Below are 22,683 nucleotides of genomic sequence, written 5' to 3'. Positions count from 1 at the left end.
CCTTCAGGCTGAACAAGGACTTTAAAAGACTGTATGTGGGAGCAAACTTTCTCTTAAGTTGCATATTTGAAAAACAAAAAAAATCAGCATTTTCAGTGTTTCAGTTCTGTGAGTACGTGACTGTTATTCATCTCTGCCCATTCCAGTTGCAGTTTATACCTCAGCAACCATATGCTGTCTTTTAAAACTGGTATGGCAATGGCACGAGTATCCTTGAGAAATTAGGCATTTAACGCCCTGATACAAATATGTAATGTGTAAAACCTTAATTACTTGTGAAAGGGGCAACTGAGAGTGCTTTTTATTCACTGTGTTTCTAGAAGTTTTGCAGTGGGCAAGAGCTAAATGGGTTCTTTTCTCCATATGTGCATATCAATCTCACTGGGCATGCCTGCGCTGCACTATGCACTCATGTCTTGGCTTGTATGTGCCAGTCTTAAGGGCCTGCTCTGTAGAATGAAATGTGCTTATTCCCTGTATAGCTATGTTCACTCTGGCACTGCAGATTTCTAAGGGAGGGTCGCAGGAATCTGAGCAGTTCCATTTGTCAGGTGCTTTAAGAATTGGTTTGTAGTATTATCAAAGAGTTTGTCTGTCATTCCCAGTGCACAGGGGGTTATAGCCTGTCAGCATACTTAACTGAGATGTTTTTAGCTTTGTATACATACTCCTTTCCTTCTGACTGGGAGGATCAGGCTGTGTTTTTGTTGGAGATGCTGGTTCTGTTTACAGCTAAATTGCATCTAGAGCAGATGTTCTGGTTGACATTGTGTAAGCTACTGGTAGAGGGAAGAAGGTAGTAGGACTTGGTGGGGAGTTCATTCATGTCAAACTAGACAGCAAGGATGAACAACAGCAGGCCTTCTGCTTAAGAACAGGCCAAAAACATGATTTTTCTGCAGGTCCCTGGATGCAAAACTGCCCTCATTTCTATTGCTGCCATTCCTGTTCTATTTCTGTGGGGTCTGGGCACTGGCTAGCAGAATTTTCAGGAATGGGCACCATGCTGGAGGGGTTGGTCAGGATCACAGCTGATTTGTCTCCTCCACATATTTGTGAGCCATACTTGCAAAGCAGGCACGTGTGGGCAGGGCTTGTTTCTCAGCCGTGTGCCCAGCCTGACTTAGATGGCCGTAGAGCAGGGGTGGGCAAAATATGGCCCACAGGCCAGTTTCAGCCTGCCAGGCTATTTAAGGCCTGTGGGGACCATAAGAAAATGGAAAATTACTATTTATCTGCCCCTGGTTCCTTCCTGTCAAAGATGACAGGAGCCAGGGGCAGTAGGACTCAGGGGAAGCCCCAACAGGCTCCTGCAACAGCAGGGCCCACCCTGCCCTGCACCCCCCACTACCCACAGCCGGAAGCCCCCAACTTGCAGGGGCTTCTGGCCTGGGATCGTGGGTTTGTTTGCGTCTATGCCAGCATGGGAAATTCAGGTAAGAAGGGGGGCAGGGGGGGACTGTGGGGATCACACAGGCCTTGGAGCCAGGCCAGCTCCTGCTCAGCCTCACAGTCCAGCCATGCAGCTGGGAGCCAGTGGGCATGCAGGAAAGTGGTGGTTGGGGAAATGGAAGTGAACAGGAGCGTGGGGTCTGTGCCAGTGTCCCAGGACCCAGAGCGGGACAGTAGGAGCATGGGACATGGGCTGGCAGCGGTCTCTGGAGCCAGGCTGGGTTGCACCAGCAGGGAGAGGGGGGGGCTGACCTGGCTTCATAGAGCCACTGCTGGGCAGGACCCTGCACTCCTGCTGCCCTGCTCTGGGCCTCTCCAGTGCTGGCCCCAGGACATCGGCGCGGGGCCCACACTCCTGCCCGGCTGCTGCTGGCTCCCACACGCCTGTTCACTCACAGTGCCCCCATCCCAGCCCCATGGTACAGGCAGGGAGCAGCACACAGCCCTGACCCCATGCTCAGCCCAGGGAAACAATGGCCTCTCCACACTCATGGAGTGTGCACAGGGCTGTCCTGTCTCTCTGCTGCATCACTGCCACCCTGTAGGGCAGCAGTGGCAGCAGAGAGCAGGTAGCCCCACATGGACTCTGAGTGGCTGCAGCACGGGGCGCCAGCCATGGGGAAGGGGAGTGGCTGCTTTACCCTGCGCTGAGCACCAGCTTGTTCCTCAGAAGCTGCTGCTTGGCATGGAAGAAAGCGGCCCACTTTTTGTTGCTGCCGGGAAGTGTTTGCTGCAGCCGTTCACCTGGAGTCCACATCGCACTAGGCTGTGGTGCAGCTGCTTCACCACCATCTCCGTGCTACCTAATGGAACAGCCACTGGGCAGCACAGAATCAGCCACACAACAGCCTAGCATGGTGCGGGCTCCAGGCTGGCAGCCACAACAGACACTGCCCAGTGGCAGCAAGCGGGGAGGCGCTTTCCTCTGCACCAAGCAGCAACAGGGTGGCAGGAATGCGGGGTCCCGCCTAGCAGGAGCTCTGTGGAGCTGAGCCAGCACCCCCCTCTCCCTGCTGGTGCAGGCCAGCCTGGCTCCAGAGACCCCTGCCAGCCTGCACCCCACGCTCCTACCCACCCCACTCTGGGCCCCGCCAGCACTGGCCCTGAGACATTGGTGCAGGCCCCACACTTCCGCTTGCTTCCACTCCCCACTCCTGCTTTCCCCACATTCCTGCCTGGCTACTCTGCACTACATGGTTCGCATACCCACACATCCCCACAAACCCCTATATGCAATCACTTCTACATATATGCCACAACCGCCCACAAATCAGGGCAAAAATATATTTTTTAATTGCATTAAAATATCTTATTATGGGTGTTTGATTTTTAGTATGTAATTTGTTCTTTTTCCCCCTAAGATAGCAAAACCTCTTCCCCAAAGGAAGACTTCCAGGGGCAAGAGGAGGGACTTCCAGTGGCAAAGGTCAGAGGTTAAGGGTGGGAGTTCCAGTTCCAAGATGGCAACCAGGGGCGGGGCACCTGTCAAGGGGTGGGGCTACCCATGCAGCCCTCAACAGCTTGCCAAAACTCTGTAAGCAGCCCTCCACGTGAAATAATTGCTGTAGAGACAAACCCCAAATGTTTGTAGTAACCTGTTACTCTGCAACAGTTGAAAGCTCAAGGTAATTATCTTGCCTCTGTCAAAGTGGCATTGTTTTGTGTTGCTAAAACATGGCTCTTTTGCTTATGTATTAGTCTTCAGTAGGACAGGGCTACATTGAAGAGAGTTCAGTAATAATGCTACCAAGTGCAGCCAGTAGTGAGTAGACAGTTTGGGTAAAATCCTGGACCTAGTTAAATAAATGGCAAAAATCCCATTGATTTGGCTAGGGTCAGGATTTCAGCCCTGACCTGGAAAATGGAGGAACAACTGCCAGGATGTTTTTTTAAGGGCTTCTCTCTCTTTAATGGAAATCTATGCTGGATTCTGAACTCCTCCTGTCAATGACAGAGAGGCTGTCCATGACACTCCATATCCCTTCAGCCCTTTGTATGACACAGCAGCAGTCTGGGGACTGGAGCACTTAAGTCAGCACTTTTCTCACCTAGGTCTTTCTCCGGGAGTCCTTGGAACACAAGCTGGAGAAACAGCGAGAGGTAGAAGTCACTAAGGCAGCCATGACAATCCGAGCACACGTCCTGGGCCACATGGCACGGTATGTAGCTGTGTGGGAATGTTAACTGGGAAAGTGTGGGCTAATGATTCTCTCCACTGGGAGTGATTGCTAAACATTAAGTTGTTATGGCACTTGGGCATCCAGGTCCTGTAAATGGCTGCAGAAATCTTGCTGATTTGCCTAGTGTCAGTCCTTTAAAGTAAAACAAAAAGTGGCTTTAGTTATGTTTAATAGTAGAAGCATCAGATTGTGGAAGATTCAAACAAGGCAAGGAAGTCCAGCCTTGTAATGGCATCATAGGACTAAGCCCAGAGTCCCTTGGCTATGTCAGTGGGTTATACCAGTCCTATGACCCCAGCTGACTTCCTGCCCTTTGGGCGGGGGGCTGGACTCTATGATCTTCCGAGGTCCCTTCCAGCCCTAATGTTTATGAAATCTATGAAAATCTTAATTTATACCATCTGAGGGTCACTTTGCAGGAAGAGGAAAAAAGGCAAAAAGAACTAATCAGCTTATGGTGCTTTCCTAAGAAGCAATGAAATTAGGTGACTAAATTATGGTGTTTTATTTGCTTACCTAGTTCCATGCCTTATGCATTAGTCAGGGTAGTACGTCCCATCTGTTTATTTCTGTTTTCTGTAGAGGACAGTTCAATAGTTGTTTGCATAATGAGGTCATTTCTTTTCATGTGCATATCAGTCCTATCCATATATTCTGAACAATATGTCATATAGAATAACGAGAATACCTCTTTTTATAAGAATAAAACTACCCTGCTGTCCGTGACTTTTTTTTTTCTTTTCACAAATGCAGGATATATATCAAAAACTGCTCTAGTTTCTAACAATGTCTCCTTGTTCGGGGCATAAAAAATGTAAGGCTGGGTGGTGTGCATTTACTTAGTGAAAATACAGCTAGCCTTCTCACAAAAATACCTTGTCTGTATCCTAGGGAGAGATAAGACAAGCCAGAATGGGAGGACTGTCACAAGACCAGAGTTAAAGCTTCCTGTCCTTTTTACTATCTTGGTTATGTAGAAATCTCCATTAGATGCTTTGTCAGACCCTATTTACAAAAACATGCCTTCTGACTTTCAGAAAGCAGTATAGGAAGGTGCTTCACTGTGTGGTGGTGATACAGAAGAACTACAGAGCATTTCTCCTTAGGAGGGCATTCCTTCGCCTGAAGAAAGCAGCCATAGTCTTCCAGAAGCAGTGGCGAGGCCAGACTGCTCGACGTGTATACAGACAGCTGCTGGAGGAGAAGAGGAGGAAAGAGGAAGAGAAGAGGAGGAAACAGGAGGAGGAAAGGTATAATGTGCCCAGCTATTTGAATGCATTTGAAGGGGTCATCTCAGGCTTCACGCAAAATAGCCTTCACTTCAAATAAAAAAATGAAAGGCTTCATAAAGCTTTACCTGTGAGGCTGAAAGGTAGATGTGTAACCCTAGTGGTTTTTGCACATTCACATGCTCTGGCAAGGGGAGATGGTATTCTATGTGGCTTTATTTTGGGCTACCACTTGTATGTAGCACATTACCTCTGAAAATTCTGCTACTCCCTAGTGTAGGATTCTTTTTCCTCACCTATTTTTGTTAATATTTTCCCTTCCCCTTTCAGGGAAAGACAAAGGCTGGAAGCAGAACATCTTGCCCAGCAGGTAAATGATATTGTGTTGATCCAATCTATTTATTTATATCTCATCCCAACCATTTAAAAAGAAAAAGGCATCCATGGCAGTTAGACTGAACTTATTGCTGGAGTTGGCAGGTGAAGCAAAAGGAAACTTGATATAGTTGTTTGCATGGGGATTTCTTTCACATCACGCTTCATTTAGTTTCTGGCAAGGACTGAACCGTGTGCTTAGGGGTGAGCTTTCAAATGTCTGTGGGTAAATGTCATAACACTTTCACTTCATCATGTTACATGGAGAGGAGTGGGCCTTGTGAATAAATAGCATGGAAGGATTATGGTGCATTAGCAACAGAAAATAAGGAATGTTGAGTTTTTTGTTTTCTAAATGCAGGCTGAAGAAGAGAGGAAGCAGCAGGAGCTGGCAGCCAGGCAGGAAGCCCAGAAGGAAGCAGAGCTGAAGCAAGAGCTGGAGAAACAGAAAGAAAACAAGCAGGTGGAAGAGATCCTGCGCCTGGAGAAGGAGATTGAAGACTTGCAACGCATGAAGGAGCAGCAGGAGCTGTCCCTAACTGAGTCTTCCTTACAGAGGCTGCAGCAGCTCCGAGACGAGGAGCTCAGGCGCCTTGAGGATGAGGCCTGCCGAGCAGCTCAGGAGTTTCTGGAGTCACTGAACTTTGATGAGATTGATGAATGCGTCCGAAACATCGAGAGGTCACTTTCTGTGGGCAGTGGATATTCTGCTGAGCATGGTGAATTGACTGGGAATCCCTGCAGTGAGAAGCCCAACTTTAACTTCAGCCAGCCATACCCAGAGGAGGAGGTGGATGAGGGCTTTGATGCTGATGACGATGCATTTAAGGATTCACCCAATCCGAGTGAGCATGGCCATTCTGATCAGAGGACAAGTGGTATTCGGACGAGTGATGACTCCTCAGAAGAAGATCCCTATATGAATGACACAGTGGTGCCAGCCAGCCCTGTGGCGAGCAACGCCATGCTGATTCCTTCCAGTCATGACTCCCTCAGCCTCCACAATTCTTCAAGTGGTGAATCTACATACTGCATGCCAGAAAACGTGTCCTGCCGACCCCAAAACTCTGTGGAACTGATTTCTGCTGATGGGGACTATGATTATGACCAGGATGATTATGAAGATGGTGCCATCACTTCTGGCAGCAGTGTGACTTTTTCCAATTCTCACAGTAGCCAGTGGTCTCCTGACTACCGGTGTTCTGGGGGGACATACAACAGCTCTGGAGCATACAGGTTTAGCTCTGAAGGAGCCCAGTCCTCTGTGAGTATCTTTTACTTTTGCTATCATTTGCATTATGCATCTGTTCAGCTAAATTGATAATTTTTTTTCCCTTTAAAAGTAAAAGCACTAACTCTACTTGCTGTGTCTTCCCCTGTGAATGTGCAAGTTATATCATTTGAACTTGGACATAGTCATCAACTGGCATCTGGAGGTATTGGACTAGATGCACTGGAAATACACAGACCGATTATATGTGAACTGCATTCCTAATTACAGTATGGTAACCTTCCATCCATTTTAGGTGCAGAACTGCCTGTTAATTTTAACCAGGAATTCCAAGCATAGACTAGGATGTGGCCTATGAATGGATTTTTGTACAAGGGAGGTGGAAATAATTTTGATGCAAAAGGATTTAGCTGTATATGCAGAGTGAAATATTCTGGAAAAAACTGCTTGCAGAAATCCTCATGACACGCAAAACTTCTATGTCCACAGTAATCTCATCTGATGGCAAAGGTTCATTTGATTGAATCTGAATTCTTGTGATTCTTACTTTCTCTTCTGTTGAAGGTGCTTTTTCATGGCTGTCATTCCAACATGCTGGAGGTTTTGAGTCCCTTTCTTCTCCACAACATGAATCTCTTGAAAGAATTTGATTTCATCTGCAATAAATATGTGGAACATACATGATTTACATTTGGGAGAAGAAACAAATGAAAGCTTCTATCATGCTGGAAAGCAGCAGCCATGAAAAATATACGAATATTGACTTATTGTGAAAGCAGTAGTATCACTACATCTGACTACTAAGGGTCAGGCAATAAATGCCATTAAAGGCATTTTTTACTCCTGTTTTAATTTCTGTGGTCCTCATTTGGTTTTTCTTTCATGCTGGATGTTTGTGGAAGGTTCATCCTCTGGTGGACAAGAAAAGCCTTCAGGGAGGATAGAAAAGGAGGAGTAGGATATGGAGCTTTCAGCCAGGAGGGGGATGTGTGGAACAAGATAGAAAGCAAGTTCTTTCTCTGATAAAAGGAGACATTAACTGGCCTGGTGTTAGTTGGATTATTTTATACCCTAGCCTTTCTCAGGTGTCCAGGTGAACAACTGCTTATTACCTCTGTGCTACATTTCAGCAGTTTTGACTCGAGACCATTCCTATTTCCTTCTATATTTGGAACCAGATTAGGAACTTGGCCAACTGCTGATTACTTGAATTGGAAGTTGCCCCATACCTAAGGATTCAACATATATCTTTAATTTTTTAAAACCCTCTAAGCTGGGTGTTTGGCATAGCCTTTGAGCAGTTGGGGAAGAAATGTGCCCTAGCTCCTCCCCCTTGTAAAGGACACCTTCCCTTAACAGCTGCAAAGTTTTTCCATAACATTTGTTAGAGAAGGTAACCGATCACCAGAGGACACAGGCTGCGAGATGCTGAGCATGCTCTGCTTCCACTGATTCCTGTGGGAATGATGACCATTCAGCATTTTTTTCAAGAATAGATTCTAAGTGCTAAAATAAAATGCATGTGGGCCTGAGAAGGACCTGGCCACTAATCTGTGGGGAATGAGATCGGAGAAGAGGCCATGCCTTTACCTTTATTCCAGGACACATAGGAGGCTTCTTTTGGTGGAGAAATTCTAGAACAAGTCACATTGTTCAGGTTAGTGCAAGGTGTTGTCTAATGTGCCTCAGCTGGACAGTTACATCAATGGAAGTTAGGCACTGAGCTCACTCAGAAGGTTTTGAAAGTCCCACCCAATTTTCCCGTCTGTCAGCTCCAAAATGAAGCTGTTGGCATGTGAGAAAACAAACTCCTCAGGCTAAAAATCCCACTCACATGGGAACAAGGAGAAGAGCAAGTGCTATTCCCAGAAGCCCTGCCTGCTCTGGTTTCTTTCCTCCTTGTTGCTGGTACATCTTCCCTTCACCACAAGAGACACGGGTTTTCCAGTACTGGGGGGAACAGAGAGAATAAAAACCTTCTAAGAGCCAATTGATCTAGAGCTGTATAGAGAAAAGTTTTTTCCATGCGTGTGTGTGTTCCCACCCCTCCTTGCATGTTCATCTCGCCTCATCTCCTTTCTTCCCCAGTTTGAAGACAGTGAAGAAGATTTTGATTCCAGGTTTGATACAGATGATGAGCTCTCTTATCGGAGGGATTCAGTCTACAGCTGCGTTAGCCTGCCCTATTTCCACAGCTTTCTGTATATGAAAGGTACAGAATAAAAACCAGGGTATTCAGAAATCTCACTAGTTCTTTCCTCTTTGCTAATACAATTACTGCTCCACTCCAGTCCTGTTTTATAGGGGGCTTCTTAAGGGGTGATGGAGGAATCTGAAAAGAGCCATTCTGAAATTAGGCTCCTATTGCAAAGTCTCTGCCCTGTTGGGCAGAGTTTGTTTAGCTCTTCTTCTGCAAAGGGTAATTGGCTGGGAAGCTCAGCTTCATTACTTGTACCTTGCCTCCATTTCACATTATATCTTCACTGTCTTGTGAAAAACTAAGTACGTTCTCAAGTACAGTTAGGGCAGGCTGGAAAGCCAGTTTTGTACTAGATGTAAAGGAGAGACAGCCCCTTCCCTAAGGACCACAGAATTCAAAGACAGGCCTGTACTGTGTCAAACCATGCAAGTGAATATTGCCAGAAAAACATACCCTGCCCACATGCACCAAATACTGAAAAAAACCCTATGTGGCTGCTGCTTGGCATATGCCCTGCTGCTCTCAGTCAGAAGTGTGCCTGTTGAAGCGATGTTGGGCACACCAAGCACTTCTGCACTGGTGGCTATGTGGCATTTTTTTCAGCATTCAGTGCAAGTGGAACAGGTGTGAGTTAGCAGAATGTACTTTAATGGCAGCTCCACCTTGCACAGTCCAGAGCAATGTAGGCATATATCTTAAATAGACAAACCCACCAGGGTGCCAGTTCTGTTGACTTTAGTATGCTTTGGATTGGCCCTAAGTGATCAAGAGGGGCTGTATTGCAGAGCAGTGTGAGAGATGGAGGCAAGATCCTATTTGGGGGCTTACTGGTTGTGAATCTTGATTTCTCCACCAAATTAGTGGCACTAGTCTCTAAATTGTATTCCATTCTGCTTAGTAGGCTTGTGGTCATCCATACTATACTTCCTACTTGGCTTGGGGTAGGGATAGCATGCTGATTGTTAGTGGGGAATTGGGCGGGGAGGCATGAAAGGGGGCGCGTCTGATATTGTATGTTTTCACTTCATGCCATGGTCGGCAATTAAAATTCTAGTTTAATAAATGTTGGCCAGGGGAATGATTTATTTATTTATTTATTGTGCCAGTATAGTTATACTGGTAAAAGTCCTTATATGGCTATAAGCACTTGTATACTGATACAAGTGTGTTCACACTAAGAGGATTATGTTGGTTTAAATATACCAGCATAGGAAGTTTCAGAGTAGGCAAGTCCTCAGTTTTGCCAGGGTTTGTAGTTTTGAGGAAGGCATTTTTAACTCATAGCAACTTTGAGTGTTTCAAGTTTGTTTTTTTTTCCTCATTTGTAAGTTTAAATATATATTGAAATGTTTTTCAGCTACCAGTAAGCTTTAAGAGGACTGATTCTCATTTATATTCAGGCCTCTTTCCACTGCTCACGCTATTTTGAAGTGGCATTAGGCTGTGCATAAAAACAAAGCCTTCAGGTTTATAATTTATCAACGGAAAGACAACCATTTTCTTACTTTGGTGATTGGTCAGCACCTTCCCGACACCAGCATTGATTCAGCCTCTGTTTTCCTTTATCCTTTGATTTGTGTTTGTTTTTAATTTAACTGTCTGCAAGATAATCTCTGTCTTTGGTGCCAGGTGGTTTAATGAACACATGGAAGAGACGCTGGTGTGTCCTGAAAGATGAGACTTTCTTGTGGTTCCGTTCCAAGCAGGAAGCACTTAAACAGGGCTGGCTCCACAAGAAGGGGGGTGGGTCATCTACGCTCTCCAGGAGAAACTGGAAGAAACGCTGGTTTGTTCTCCGGCAGTCCAGGCTGATGTACTTCGAAAACGACAGTGAAGAAAAGCTAAAGGGTACCATTGATGTCCGGACAGCCAAGTAGGTTCATCATTCCTCTGAATATTGCTTTTCATCAGCACTTCTTAGGGCTTAATCCAGAAAAGTGCCAATTCCCATTTATTCCACTGTGTACAAACATGCGCATGTGTGGGGAGGCAGATTTTGAAAAGACCCTGTATTAGCTTAATCCTACTGCAATCAACAGACTTTCCCAGAAGCATGCCTGTGCTGAGCATTTGTGAAAATCCTGTCTGTAATATAAATACATACTTTTTATCTGAGACTAGAGTGCCGCCCCCACCCAGTACACTGGTCATCTTGGGACTTGCTGCCAAGTGTTCAATCACAGGGAAGCCTGGTATAGAGTGAGTGAGAGAAGCAGTGGATAAGCTAGACAGTGGGCCATTAGTGTTTTAAATATACAAGGTGTCCAAGTCTCACATCTTTTCAGGGAGGTTTGGAACTACACTACTGTATTTTGTCTTCTGTGTAAATGTGGCACTTTTCTAGCCAAACCAGTTTCCTCGGATTATGCAAGTTAGTTTTGGTTTTTACCATGGAGGGTTTATAACTATTCTACGATATTCCAGATTTATTGGGAGATTCTCAAACCCATTCCAATCCCAGATAGAGTTTTCACAACAGTGCATGGTGATTTTTCATTGATTCTCATTTGGATCAAATTGTTACAACTTCCCTGCAGCACTTGAAGAATTTAGAAGAGGCAATTATCTGGTACAGATTGTTTAATGAATTTCGCAACTCTAAGCCTCTCTAAGCATGAGCTAAGAGAGCTTTTTGCAAGGCGAGTGCCTTTCCTTTCTCAACTAAGTTTTCAATACATTGTAAAAGTTTGGATTATCTCTGTGGCTTGAAAATCAGAGACTGGTAGTTCAGGCTAGTCACAGATCTGTGTGGAAGTGCATCTATGCTGCACCATGTGGCTCTGCTAGTACATGTTGGGATACATTTCCAGTACCTTTTCCCATTTTTTCTGCTTGTCCTGAGCCAAGATTGTTGATTATACTTGGTTACTAACTTTTTGAGTCTAAACCATAAACTCAAGATTATTGTTTCTTTATGAAGTGGTTCCATTTTTCTCTGGGCCTGATTCAGAACATCATGAAATAAATTGGAGGTCTTCCATTGACTTTGGGCTTTGGATCAATCTGTGTGAGGATGTTCAGATTTGCCATCATAGTAGCTGTCATAGTAAATCCCTGAATTTAAGCTATGGAATCTTACAAGCTTTTCACTGTTATTGAACGTGACTCTGGGTCACATACACCATGCCAATTATTTAATCCAATCCTCTGTGTGCCTAGCAAAATTAATTTCTTGTTGCTAAATTATGTTAGAGTATCTCTTCATGAAGGGTGACCTTAGCAATTAGCTTCTTTCTTTTGTAGTTGAACTACATAGCATATACAGGCAACCCTCACCATTCACAGGAGATATGTTTTTGTGATGCATGTGAATAGCGAAATCCATGGGAGCCCGGTGGCAGGAGCCCAGCGATGGTGGGAGCCCAATGGCAGCAAGCGTGGAGCTCCTGTAAGTGTATAAATAGTATTTAAAATGCGGGTTCAGAATTCGCAAATATTTGAAACTGCAAATGCCGAACCCACGAATAGTGAGGGTTTCCTGTATTTTAAACCTAAAATGAACTCTGTAAGCATTATCAAATAGAAAACCAAATATGTCTAAGTATGTGAAATAAAAAAATCCATGCTTTTATCTAAGAAGTCATTTGTGTAAAATAAAATATAGCTTTTGTGGTTTTGAATCCAGGACTGGAAGGATTTGTTTAACATTCAATGAACAGATTCTTAAAAATTAGCATGCAGTTTAAAATATTTCACTGTTCCATTTTTAAAAGTCTTAGTCGAGATGAAACCTTGTGCTGCTTCATTTGTACTACCTAAAGAGCCAAATACTGAGGGAGTATCATAGTAAAGAGGAAATGAGTAAAATTCAGGAAAAGGCATCATTTTAAATGAAGATTTTATGGGAATGAGGGTAAATCACATGCACCAAATATTGTGATGTGCAAGAGATTAATGAGAATAGCATTGTTTATTTTCCCCTGTTAACAGTACACAAACAGGATAAAGCAGTAGAAAGAAAAAGAGACGACACAAAATTTAAGCTTTGAAAAGTCTTAATGTTGCCTCAGAATATCTGAAGTTGGTGTAACATGGATAACTCATTGAAAATCTTGCCCTATGTGGCTAATAATTTTGGTGGTGCTACAGTATTAAAGTGACATGCTAGAGAGTTTTGAATTTTCAGAGTTGATCCACATGTTGTGAATATCCAGCTTCTTTAAAATGTCTTCTGCTGGGTATCCAAAAACTCAAGTAGAGTGATTTTTTGGAACATCTGGCTTGCTTTCCTTATGTTCCTAAATCTCCTTTCAGCATAGGTTTTCCCTTTGGAAGGGCTCTCTGCTTTCTTTCTCTCTGATAGGTAATACTTTTCCTTCAATTCTTACTTCTTACTAAAAGATGTCATTACAATGACCAGGGAAGGGCAAAGTCTAAAAGTGAAGCCTCTTAACATGCTTGAGCATGAGTTACTTGGACAGTGGACACTGCACATGTTTTTGATGAACTGGTAATGGTTTAAGAAACTGCAGCTTGCATTACAAATCTTGAAAGTGAATTACAGTAAGTGAAGTGAGTAGTTGTGTTAAGTATTAGAGTTTCCAGTTCTCTCAGAAGGGCATTTTCCTGCCAGGAGTATCCTAGTAGTGTTAATTCTGGTATTTGCATCCATTCCAGGGAGATTGTTGATAATACTGGTAAGGAGAACGGGATTGATCTAATCATGGCTGACAGGATTTACCACTTGATTGCTGAGTCTCCTGAGGATGCAAGGTAAGGAAATCATTAATCTTTCCATCTCCTACTCATCTAACTCTTGCTGGCAGCAGTGCTGACAGCCTTTTCCATGAAGTCTATGAAAATATTGGCCAGCAGTATTAAACACACTGCTGTTAATCCCCTGTATGAAAAACTGCTCCAGTCATAGTTTCATAGTTGGTAGGGTCGGAAGGGACCTGAGCAGATCTTCAAGTCCAACCCCCTGCCATGGCAAGAAAAAGTACTGGGGTCAAACGACCCCAGGAAGGTATTCATCCTAGCCTCCTCTTAAAGACCCCCAGGGTAGGAGCCAGCACCACTTCGCTTGGAAGTTGGTTCCAGATCCTAGCCATCCTGACCGTGAAGTAGCACCTCCTGATGTCTGGTCTGAATCTACCCTCTGCCAGCTTGTGACCATTATTTCTAGTCACTCCTGGTAGTGCTTGGGAGAACAGGGACTCCCCCAATGCCTGCTCATCCCCTCTGACTAGTTTGTAAGAGGCCCCTGACTAGATTACCCCTCAGCCTTCTCTTGTAGAGGCTGAACAGGTTAAGGTCCCATAGCCTCTCCTCACAGGGTCTGCCCTGCTGCCCCCTGGTCATGTGAGTGGCCCTCCTCTGGACCCTCTCCATGTTGTCCACATCCCTCCTGAAGTGCAGTGCCCAGAACTGGACGCAGTACTCCAACTGTGGCCTGACCAGTGTTGCATAGAGGGGGAGGATCACCTCCTTGGACCTGCTGGAGATGCATCTGTGGATGCATGACAAGGTACAGTTGGCCTTCCTGACCGCATCCGCACACTGCCGGCCGATGTTCGTTTTGGCATCGATAATGATTCCAAGATCCTTTGTGAGTGTGAAGCCAGCAGAAGGCCTGCCAGTGGCAGCATGGCGCTTGCAGAGGAGCTGACTGTGTGTGGCTTCCCAGCATGGTCCTGTGACAACCCCTGAATGTTTGTACAGGGGACTGAGTTCCTTCAGCCACTTCTCCCACCACTTTCTGTGTTTATTGGCCCCTTTACCGTCTGTGATCCACGTGACCTACTGCAAGTTGTCCAAAATAAGGCCCTGATCCTATAGGCTCAGGGGGAGATGAACTTCATTTCAAAAGATGGCAGCAGATTAAAGGCTGTTCCTTATAGTCTACATCAATTTTTGAGCTTTCCAGAAATATATTTAGAGACTTTACATGAGGGAGTCAAATTTAAGGCAAAAGATCCAGTTAAAAGTTAGGTTTTTTTTAATTAAATTGCTCTTCATATTCTCTTAAAGGCTCCATGGAGTTGTCAGCTTGAAATTGCCAAAGATAAGGGCCTTCATGTCCTCACATATTTCTACTTTTTTCCAAAACACAAAAGATAATTAACTACAGTCTGTGTGTGTTTAGTATACATACCACGCATATTCCAGATGAAGCCATCTCCTGCTGGTATTTTCCTTGTTTTACTTTCCACAGTACACTATCATTCTAAGATACCTTAATTCAAGTGGAAGATATGTGATGATTTTTCGGAGTCAGGGGAGCCCTTGGTGTTTAGAACAGTTAGAAACTGGATCTGTAATGGTTTGTTTGCTGATTAAATCTGGATCAGCTACTTAGGCTATCCAGAATTCCTTCCTTTAATACAGGATCTAATTAAATCAAATAAAGCAGTGTAAACAGTGTTCTCCCCTTGGGCAAACTGATCTCGTCTGTGGTATGGAAACTTTTTAAATGGCATACTTTGTGGCCTGTCAATGTTGCTCTGAGTACTGGCCACAGGCTGCTCAAAAGTAATGGAATCATGTTCCGTCAGGTAGGGCTGCTACTAGACACTATGGTTAAACTTCCATGGCTAAAAGTAGAAACCATTTTACCTAGTTTCAGATATTATCAAGGCTTGGGGCATGTTCAGCAGAATTCTTGCTTAACTTGGAGCTGATGCTGAGTTCTGAGTGAACCTTGGCTGACCTATGTCTTTGGGTGGAAACCATAAGAGATTTCTTAGGTTTGAAATGTTTCACCCTCAACTTGGCATCTCTTCTTGGAGAATTGCATCTGCCAAACCCCACCCTTGGGATACCTGTGCTCTCTGAGTGTAAACATAGAACTAGAAGGAAAGTACTCTCTGTTAGAGATCCAGGTGTTTTGTGCAGAGCTATTTGAAGGACTTTAACACTAAACAAATTCTCAGCTTCGTCCCAGTTGTCAACAGTTCTGGATCAAAACCTGTGTTATTGTTCACTCCCTATTTCCATTTTATCAGTGCCACTAGCTAAAACATTGTGTCTGGCAGGATACTGCCCCCTGCCTCCAATGACAGTCTTTCCACCTCCCAGCCTCTCCAGGGCTGTTGGAAGAAGTCCAGTTTCTAAATGTTTCTATAGTTATGGAAATCTGGCACTTCCTGTGCACTGCCATTTTCAGTTGCAATAGGTATGGACAGAGGAGGGTCACTCATATGGTTACGGGTTTACAGACCAAGCCCTATGAGGAGAGGCTAAGGGACCTGGACCTCTTCAGCCTCCATAAGAGAAGGCTAAGAGGTGATCTTGTGGCCACCTACAAATTCATTAGGGGGACGCAGCAAGGGATCAGAGATGCTCTTGGGGTAACAAGGAACAATGGTCACAAACTGACTGAGAGCAGATTTAGGCTAGACATCAGGAAAAACTTCTTCACAGTGATTGTGGGCAAAGTTTGGAATGGGCTTCCAAGACAGGTGGTGCTGTCCCCTACCTTGGGGGTCTTTAAGAGAAAGCTGGATAGGCATCTGGCTGGGATCATCTGACCCCAGCACTCTTTCCTGCCCAGGGTAGGGGTCAGACCTGATGATCTCTTGAGGTCCCTTCCCACCGTAATATCTATGAATCTAGGTTCCATGAAAAACACTTCTAAATATAAGCCTACACACACACAATTGTGTATGCAGCCTTCTACCTGACAAACTATGGGCACCAAAAAAAAGTGGAGGAAGCCATTTTAAAGGTTGAGTTGAGGCCCCTTTGAAAACTTGGCCCCAGGTGATTTTAATTTGAATGACAAATTTATCTCTCAGAGAATGATGTTTGGGAAACCTCCTCTCATACTGCAGCAGAATTACATATGGCAAGTAAATTGTACAGGGGCCATGAGGAATGAGATCTCAAGCACTTGTAATAATAAGAAATTCCCCATTACAGAATTGGCACATGAGGAATAATTTAAGATATGAACATCACTTAAAAAAAACCCCTAACTTGTACATGACTACTACTGTTTGTATTCCAAGTACATCTGTGCACATAAACGAATTGTTTGCTTGAGAGGTGGTTAGCCATGTTAATCTGAAGTCAGGCAGAGGAAAGGGTAGGTATACACCTTGCAGATAGAGTAACTAATGAGATCTATATAGAGCACAAGTTTTTGTGACCTCAAGTTCACTTTATCAAATTCCATGAAAGGACAGCATAGAGTAGTGCATAAAGTCACTTGTTCAGAGATGATATATGTTTACAGGAGGTATTTGTCTTAGAATTGCATGGTGAGAAGGGGGTTGTGACTGGAAAACAAGCGTTTTGGAGCAGGAGGGGGTATACAAATATCCTGGGGATTGTTCTTGTATTCTAGCACTGTTTGAACTGGTGGACAGAAAGGCATGCTGTTATTAGCACTGTTAACAGTAGGGATCCTTCCTGAGGCAGTTTTGGAAACCTGTAGAACCTGTTACTTCTCTACAGAGTGCAAAGATAATGGGAAGGCTCCTTGTGCAGAAACATTTGGTTGCACTGGTATTTGCTGTTCTCTCCACAGCCAGTGGTTCAGTGTGCTGAGTCAGGTCCACGCTTCCACAGAACAGGAGATCAGGGAGATGCATGATGAGCAGGCAAACCCACAAAATGCTGTGGTAAGTCCAGGAGCAGGGGGAAGCTGCCCAGTCCAGAAGCATGTATTTTTAGAGAACTGACTATTTCTTATAGGTGTTACAAATGTTATACTGGTGGCTGTACCTAGAGGTCTCAGGGCTGGGGCCCTGTTGTAATAGGCACAATGTGTTCCTAACAGGATGGTGAAACTTAGGTTTTTAACTTGCATTTTCATAGAATCATAAAAAGTAGGGTGGAAGGGACCTCAGAAGGCCATCCAGTCCAATCCCTTGATCAAGGCAGGATCATCCCCACCCAAGCCATCCCATGCAAGTACTTGTCTAACCTGTTCCTAAAAGTATACAAATAAACCTGTCACACAGCTACAAGTCATATTGTCCAAAAACACCATGAACACCCTAACCTACTGCAGGTAAAGCAGGGGGACAAGGGCACTGTCAGTGTCCTACTGCTGCAAGAGTTGTTAACATACACGTAAGAGATCCAGTAAAGAGGGCCATGCCCCAACCTAGAGAAGAAGCCAAAACCTGCCGCAGTCCATGCCAGTCTGATCATGGGGTAAAGTTTGATCCTGATCCCGAGTCTGGCAGTTGGTCCATCCCTGGGTGGAAGGGCAAGACCCACTAGGTTTTAGTCCCAGCAGAAGCATCAGCAGACCCTAGTCAAATCCCTAGTGCGTATATATAAATTTCCTTGTTACCTTTTCTGGACTGTGATTCCTTTCCATGGTCCACCCCTGGGGTGGGAATTTGTTGATTTCTTTTGTTTTAGTCAGTTTTCCCCATTAGATTCTTATGCACACGTGCAATAGTGCAGTGTTTGACTTTGAAATGCTACAAAAGAATATTTAACTGGTGAAGAAATAAAAACCAATTGAAATAAAAACAGTACTGAAACACTTCAGTTGGGCTATTCCATTCATTCTGTTCTTTCTTAAGGACCTACATTCTGGCACAAAGTTGACTTGATTTAGAAAGAGTGATCAAGGAAACACAGGCAAATAAAAATGTAGATTCTGTTTGAAGCTGATTTCACAGGATTGCCATACTTTTTGGGGATGGTGTTTACTGTAGGGTACTCCTAATTGAGTTAAAATTGTAACTGGGTTCCAGCACTTGCAAGATAGATGTTTTTTGAACTACGCAGTGAACGTTACCAAAAATGGAGTGTTTCTGCATCTCTTTACTTAAGCCCCTGGTTTCTTTTCCTTCAAATTTTAGTGGTTAGGAGGAAGGGTGCCTGCATCTATAGTCAGTTGTACGTTATTTACCTGTTTGTTACACAGGGCACACTGGATGTGGGGCTTATTGATTCTGTCTGTGCTTCTGACAACCCAGATCGGTAAGTTCTAATATTCTGTTTTGTTTGGCTTTTTTTAACCCTATTCCCTGTTAAATTCAGATATTTTTAATTTCATTTTCTAAATTTTACAGGCAAGTTTCATGTGAAACTGTTTTGGTGCTTGACATTTTTGATATCTCATTGGAAAATCCCAAATTGGGATGTTAACATGGGCAGGGAAGGAGTTGCATCAGGTCTGCTGTGAGCTCTGTCTGTCTACCCTTACATAAAGGAATGAAACTTCTCCCTTGCATGGTGCAGCATATAATCAGTCCTCAGTCTTGCCTAGAATCCTGAAAGCAGGAGATGAACAATAATGACATAGTTTATACACCCCCTTTCTAACAGTTAAGGCTACAAGTTTTCTATTAAAGTCTTGCTATATAGCATTTTCTTTTTCCTTTCTTGGAGGTTGTATTCTAGTAACAAACTTTAGGTGACAGATTCTTCTGAGTCAAAGAGAGGACCTTGGGACAAGCTGCCAAACTAGAAAAGACTCACTGTCATTGAAAAACTCTGGTCAGGATGTTCTTCATCTTTGGGTATAAAAATTGAGAGATTGTCACATCACAAAAGAGAAAGATGACCTTGTTTTGAGATGCTCATTAGCTGGAGCATTAAGATTACTGTCTGCCATGCAGAATGCGAATAATATAGTTCACAGCAGTTACCCTAAAAAGTTCTTAGCTTCATGCAGCCCTATCAAGATCTGAAAACTGCCCGTAATTCTAGTTTCAAGTTCAAACTTTATAAACATGGCAACACCAGGAAGCAAATGCTCAAAAAAGGAAAGTGTTTGTTAGGTTTAAAACATGGCATTTAGAAATTTTGATACTCCTGGCAGCAGCCTTGTGGTACCAGACCTTCCTTGACGGGGGTGTGGAGCACTCTCACCATAATCTTGCCACTTGATATGTTAGGAAGCATAGGCATTTACTTTTTACATTCCTTAGGATCAGTGATCAGAGAAGGAAAAAGAAATATTGGGTTGTCTTAGGCCATTTTGCTCCCAGTACAGAATTGTTCTAATTCAGTTTCAAGGACCAAATTTTTAAAAACTTCAGTTTTCCAGATAGAAACAGCAGTAGGTGCAAAAGGCAGAACAGACGCTTCCCTGATGTGGACAATATAGCATTTGTGCCTTCCAGTCAGTTATCTGGATGCTTAAACAACAGGCACCTATAACTGCAAGAGGCAAAAGTTAGCCTTTTCCCCCTTGTGATTCACCGTTACTCAATTTATATACCAAGGGACTGGGTTGAGACTGCTTTGGCTCAGTATTCATAAATGCACTATGAATGGAGTTGTACTTTGCTGCAAATCACAGCTTGCTGCTGTGAGATTATCCTTCCTTGGTGTTTGAAACTATCTTCTCTCAGTTCTTTCCACCTCTTTGAACTTCAGCATCTCTTTTCTGTAGATCTCTCCTCTCCTACAAGTGTTTCACTGCACTGTATCTAGAGCCCCCCTTCTCTTCAGGCTTAACCTTAGCTGTCTTCCCCTTGAATATTGACCCATGTCCCTCCCTCTAACCCCAGATCTCCACCCATCTCTGTCATCTCTCCTAGATGTTTCACATCAGCCTAGACTTAGCTTGACCATGTCTGTGCAGTTCTGATCCTCCCTTCCCTATTCTCTCTTGCTGTTGGTCAAACAATCTCATCCCTTGTGCTATAGCTTTCCCATGCTCCTTGTCACTCCGACCCTGGCTATCTGTAACTTTTTCTCTTGCTTCTCTGATGCTTCCACTGTCTCTCCCCCCTGCAATTCATGAAAAACATAACTGTTCCTGGGCACTCTGATCACTTTGCATGTTCCCTCTACTACTGCTTTCGACACTCATTTAGATTACACATGCTTTATTGCTGGGACTGTGTCCTCCTGTGTGCTTGGAAAGCACAGGAAGCTTTCCTGTTTGAGGGGGAAAGTCTGCAGCCTGGCAAACAGTTTCACTTGCTGTTCTCTGAGCTGGCTCCAAATCACTTTATTAAATTTCTCCAGAACTGAAGGCAGCATTTCAAACGTCTTCTCATTGGAATGGTAAAGCAAAGAAGGTACATTTCTTCCCTGCACCTCAATGTAGGTGATCTGCTTATGCCACCCTAGATGGCATGGGCGCTGCTGGCTGTAGCTGTTAAACACTTCCTGATATAGTTCTTAAGAGAGCTGGTATCATGGGAAAAAATAAGCTCTAAAGAGTGTAAATCAAATGGCACAGAGCCAGGAAAACCCAGCAGTACAGTCTAAGCCACGTAGAGCCACCAACACAGACCACTTGTGTGATTTTTGGGCAAACAGTCCTATTTGTCAATGCCTCAATGAAGCTTGGTTTAGGACTGGGTGAAGTCCAGAATCTCATTAAAAATAGATTCTGCCATCTCAAAAATTGAGTTGCTCTGTATTTAAAAAATAAAGGGATCTGAATTCACAGGGAACTTCATTATGGGTTTTTATAGAATATAGTTGATTTCAGCTAATGTAGCCACTGAAGCGAAACACTTTAAATAGAGAAGAGCCTGAGTTGGTTTGGATCCAGCTCCAAATTTTATTAAAGTTTGTGGGTTTATTTTGAGCTGACCAATAAAGTTAGGACTTGAGTTATGAAGTCTGGATGTAAAATTTCCCACAGTTGAGGACTATGTGAACCAAACATTTTGGTACCTACCTACCTCCAATTTCCAACAGTCTTTCTGACTGCTTAATATTTTATAGATTTAGAGTTGTTAAAACAAATGGTGCATAAGTGAGTGATATTAGCCTGAATATAAAATACAACCAAAAGGAAGTGCTTATATTTATAGCAGATCAGGCAAGCCAGTCATTTAACTGTGGTACAAACAGGAGTTGTGTACAGGAAAGCATATTTTTCCATGTCAACTTTTTCCATAGACCCAATTCATTTGTGATCATCACTGCGAATCGTGTTCTTCACTGCAATGCGGATACCCCTGAGGAGATGCACCACTGGATAACCCTACTGCAGAGATCAAAGGGGGACACCCGAGTGGAGGGACAGGAATTCATCGTGAGGGGTAAAAATTTATTGGAAGGAGAAGTGAGGTGAATCAAGGGTTAAATTAGAGAGGAGAATTTCCTAAACTTGCAGTTGTGCACATGCTGGCAACCTGCAGAGTGCTACCTCTGCTTTTTACCTCGATGTTAGCTCTCAGTGAACACAATTAAACATCAAACTTGTACTTTCTTAATGCAACATTTCCATGCAAACAGTTACCCTGGCAGTGCAGGCATGTTTGGCCATTGTGAATGAAAGAGCTGTGGGTCCCTTGATGTTTTTTGCCAGAACAGTAGTGCTCAACCTTACAGCCCTTTGGACCAGATTAATGGCATGGGGTCTGCATGGGATCAGTACATGAGTGCAATGCAGCACGTTGACACGCCCTCTCACGCCTGGATCTGGCCAGCACTTGCCTGACCCACAATAGTGTGATCTAGTGTGCAGGGCCATGTTCTCCAGCCCACAGGACTCCCCACCAGTCTGGAAATTTGACAGCAAGGAAATGGCTGCCACTGCTCCTCCACCACCAAATTTCCTGACACATGGATAGCCCCAATGGCCAGATGACTCTGTAGGCTGGATGCTGAGCACCACTGATCTAGAAAGATGAGTCTGAACCATTATAATTGAAAAGGCCCAATATATAAGTTGCATGTAGTCTTTCACCCTCCGCTTCACTTGGGAATTAATGTGACTCTCTCTCCATGTAAATGGAAAGACAAAATTGGAGGCTTGTGGGTTTAACTCCAACACAGTCAGGTGGGTGAGAAACTGGCTGCAAGATAGGACCCAGAGAGTCATTGTAAACAGATCTGTGTCATCCTGGTGAGAAGTGGGCAGCAGTGTCCTGCAGAGGTTGGTGCTCGGTCCAGTACCAAGTTATGGGGAACTGTGATCACACTTGAAGATAGGCTACAGTTACAGGTGGACCTAGACAGGCTAGCAAGTTTGGTGGATCAGAACCTGATGAAGTTCAACATAGAGAAATGTAATGCTCCATCTTGGGATGAGCAACCCCCAACACACCTACAGGCTTGGTGACACCAAACTGTCTAGCACCACGAATGAAAAGGACCTGGGGGTAATAATAGACCACAGTATGAATATGAGCCAGC

General features: G+C 44.1%; 1 protein-coding gene across 1 annotated transcript in view; it reads left to right on the top strand.

Annotated features, from left to right (window-relative positions):
- MYO10 (myosin X) overlaps positions 1-22,683 on the top strand; it is a 242,585-nt gene that overhangs the window by 204,808 nt on the left and 15,094 nt on the right. Inside the window, exons 22-31 of the mRNA XM_019518465.1 lie at positions 3,505-3,611; positions 4,670-4,882; positions 5,192-5,231; positions 5,598-6,500; positions 8,556-8,679; positions 10,297-10,540; positions 13,285-13,380; positions 17,138-17,231; positions 18,497-18,552; positions 21,442-21,584. Of these exons, the coding sequence (XP_019374010.1) occupies positions 3,505-3,611; positions 4,670-4,882; positions 5,192-5,231; positions 5,598-6,500; positions 8,556-8,679; positions 10,297-10,540; positions 13,285-13,380; positions 17,138-17,231; positions 18,497-18,552; positions 21,442-21,584 (2,020 nt within the window). The remainder of the gene's footprint in view (positions 1-3,504; positions 3,612-4,669; positions 4,883-5,191; positions 5,232-5,597; positions 6,501-8,555; positions 8,680-10,296; positions 10,541-13,284; positions 13,381-17,137; positions 17,232-18,496; positions 18,553-21,441; positions 21,585-22,683) is intronic.

This window comes from Gavialis gangeticus, unplaced genomic scaffold, assembly GCF_001723915.1.
Source record: "Gavialis gangeticus isolate Ggan-Ray unplaced genomic scaffold, GavGan_comp1, whole genome shotgun sequence".
Taxonomy (NCBI): Eukaryota; Metazoa; Chordata; order Crocodylia; family Gavialidae; genus Gavialis; species Gavialis gangeticus.
The sequence above is the reverse complement of the archived record's forward strand: the minus strand, read 5'-3'. Positions and strand labels throughout refer to the sequence as shown.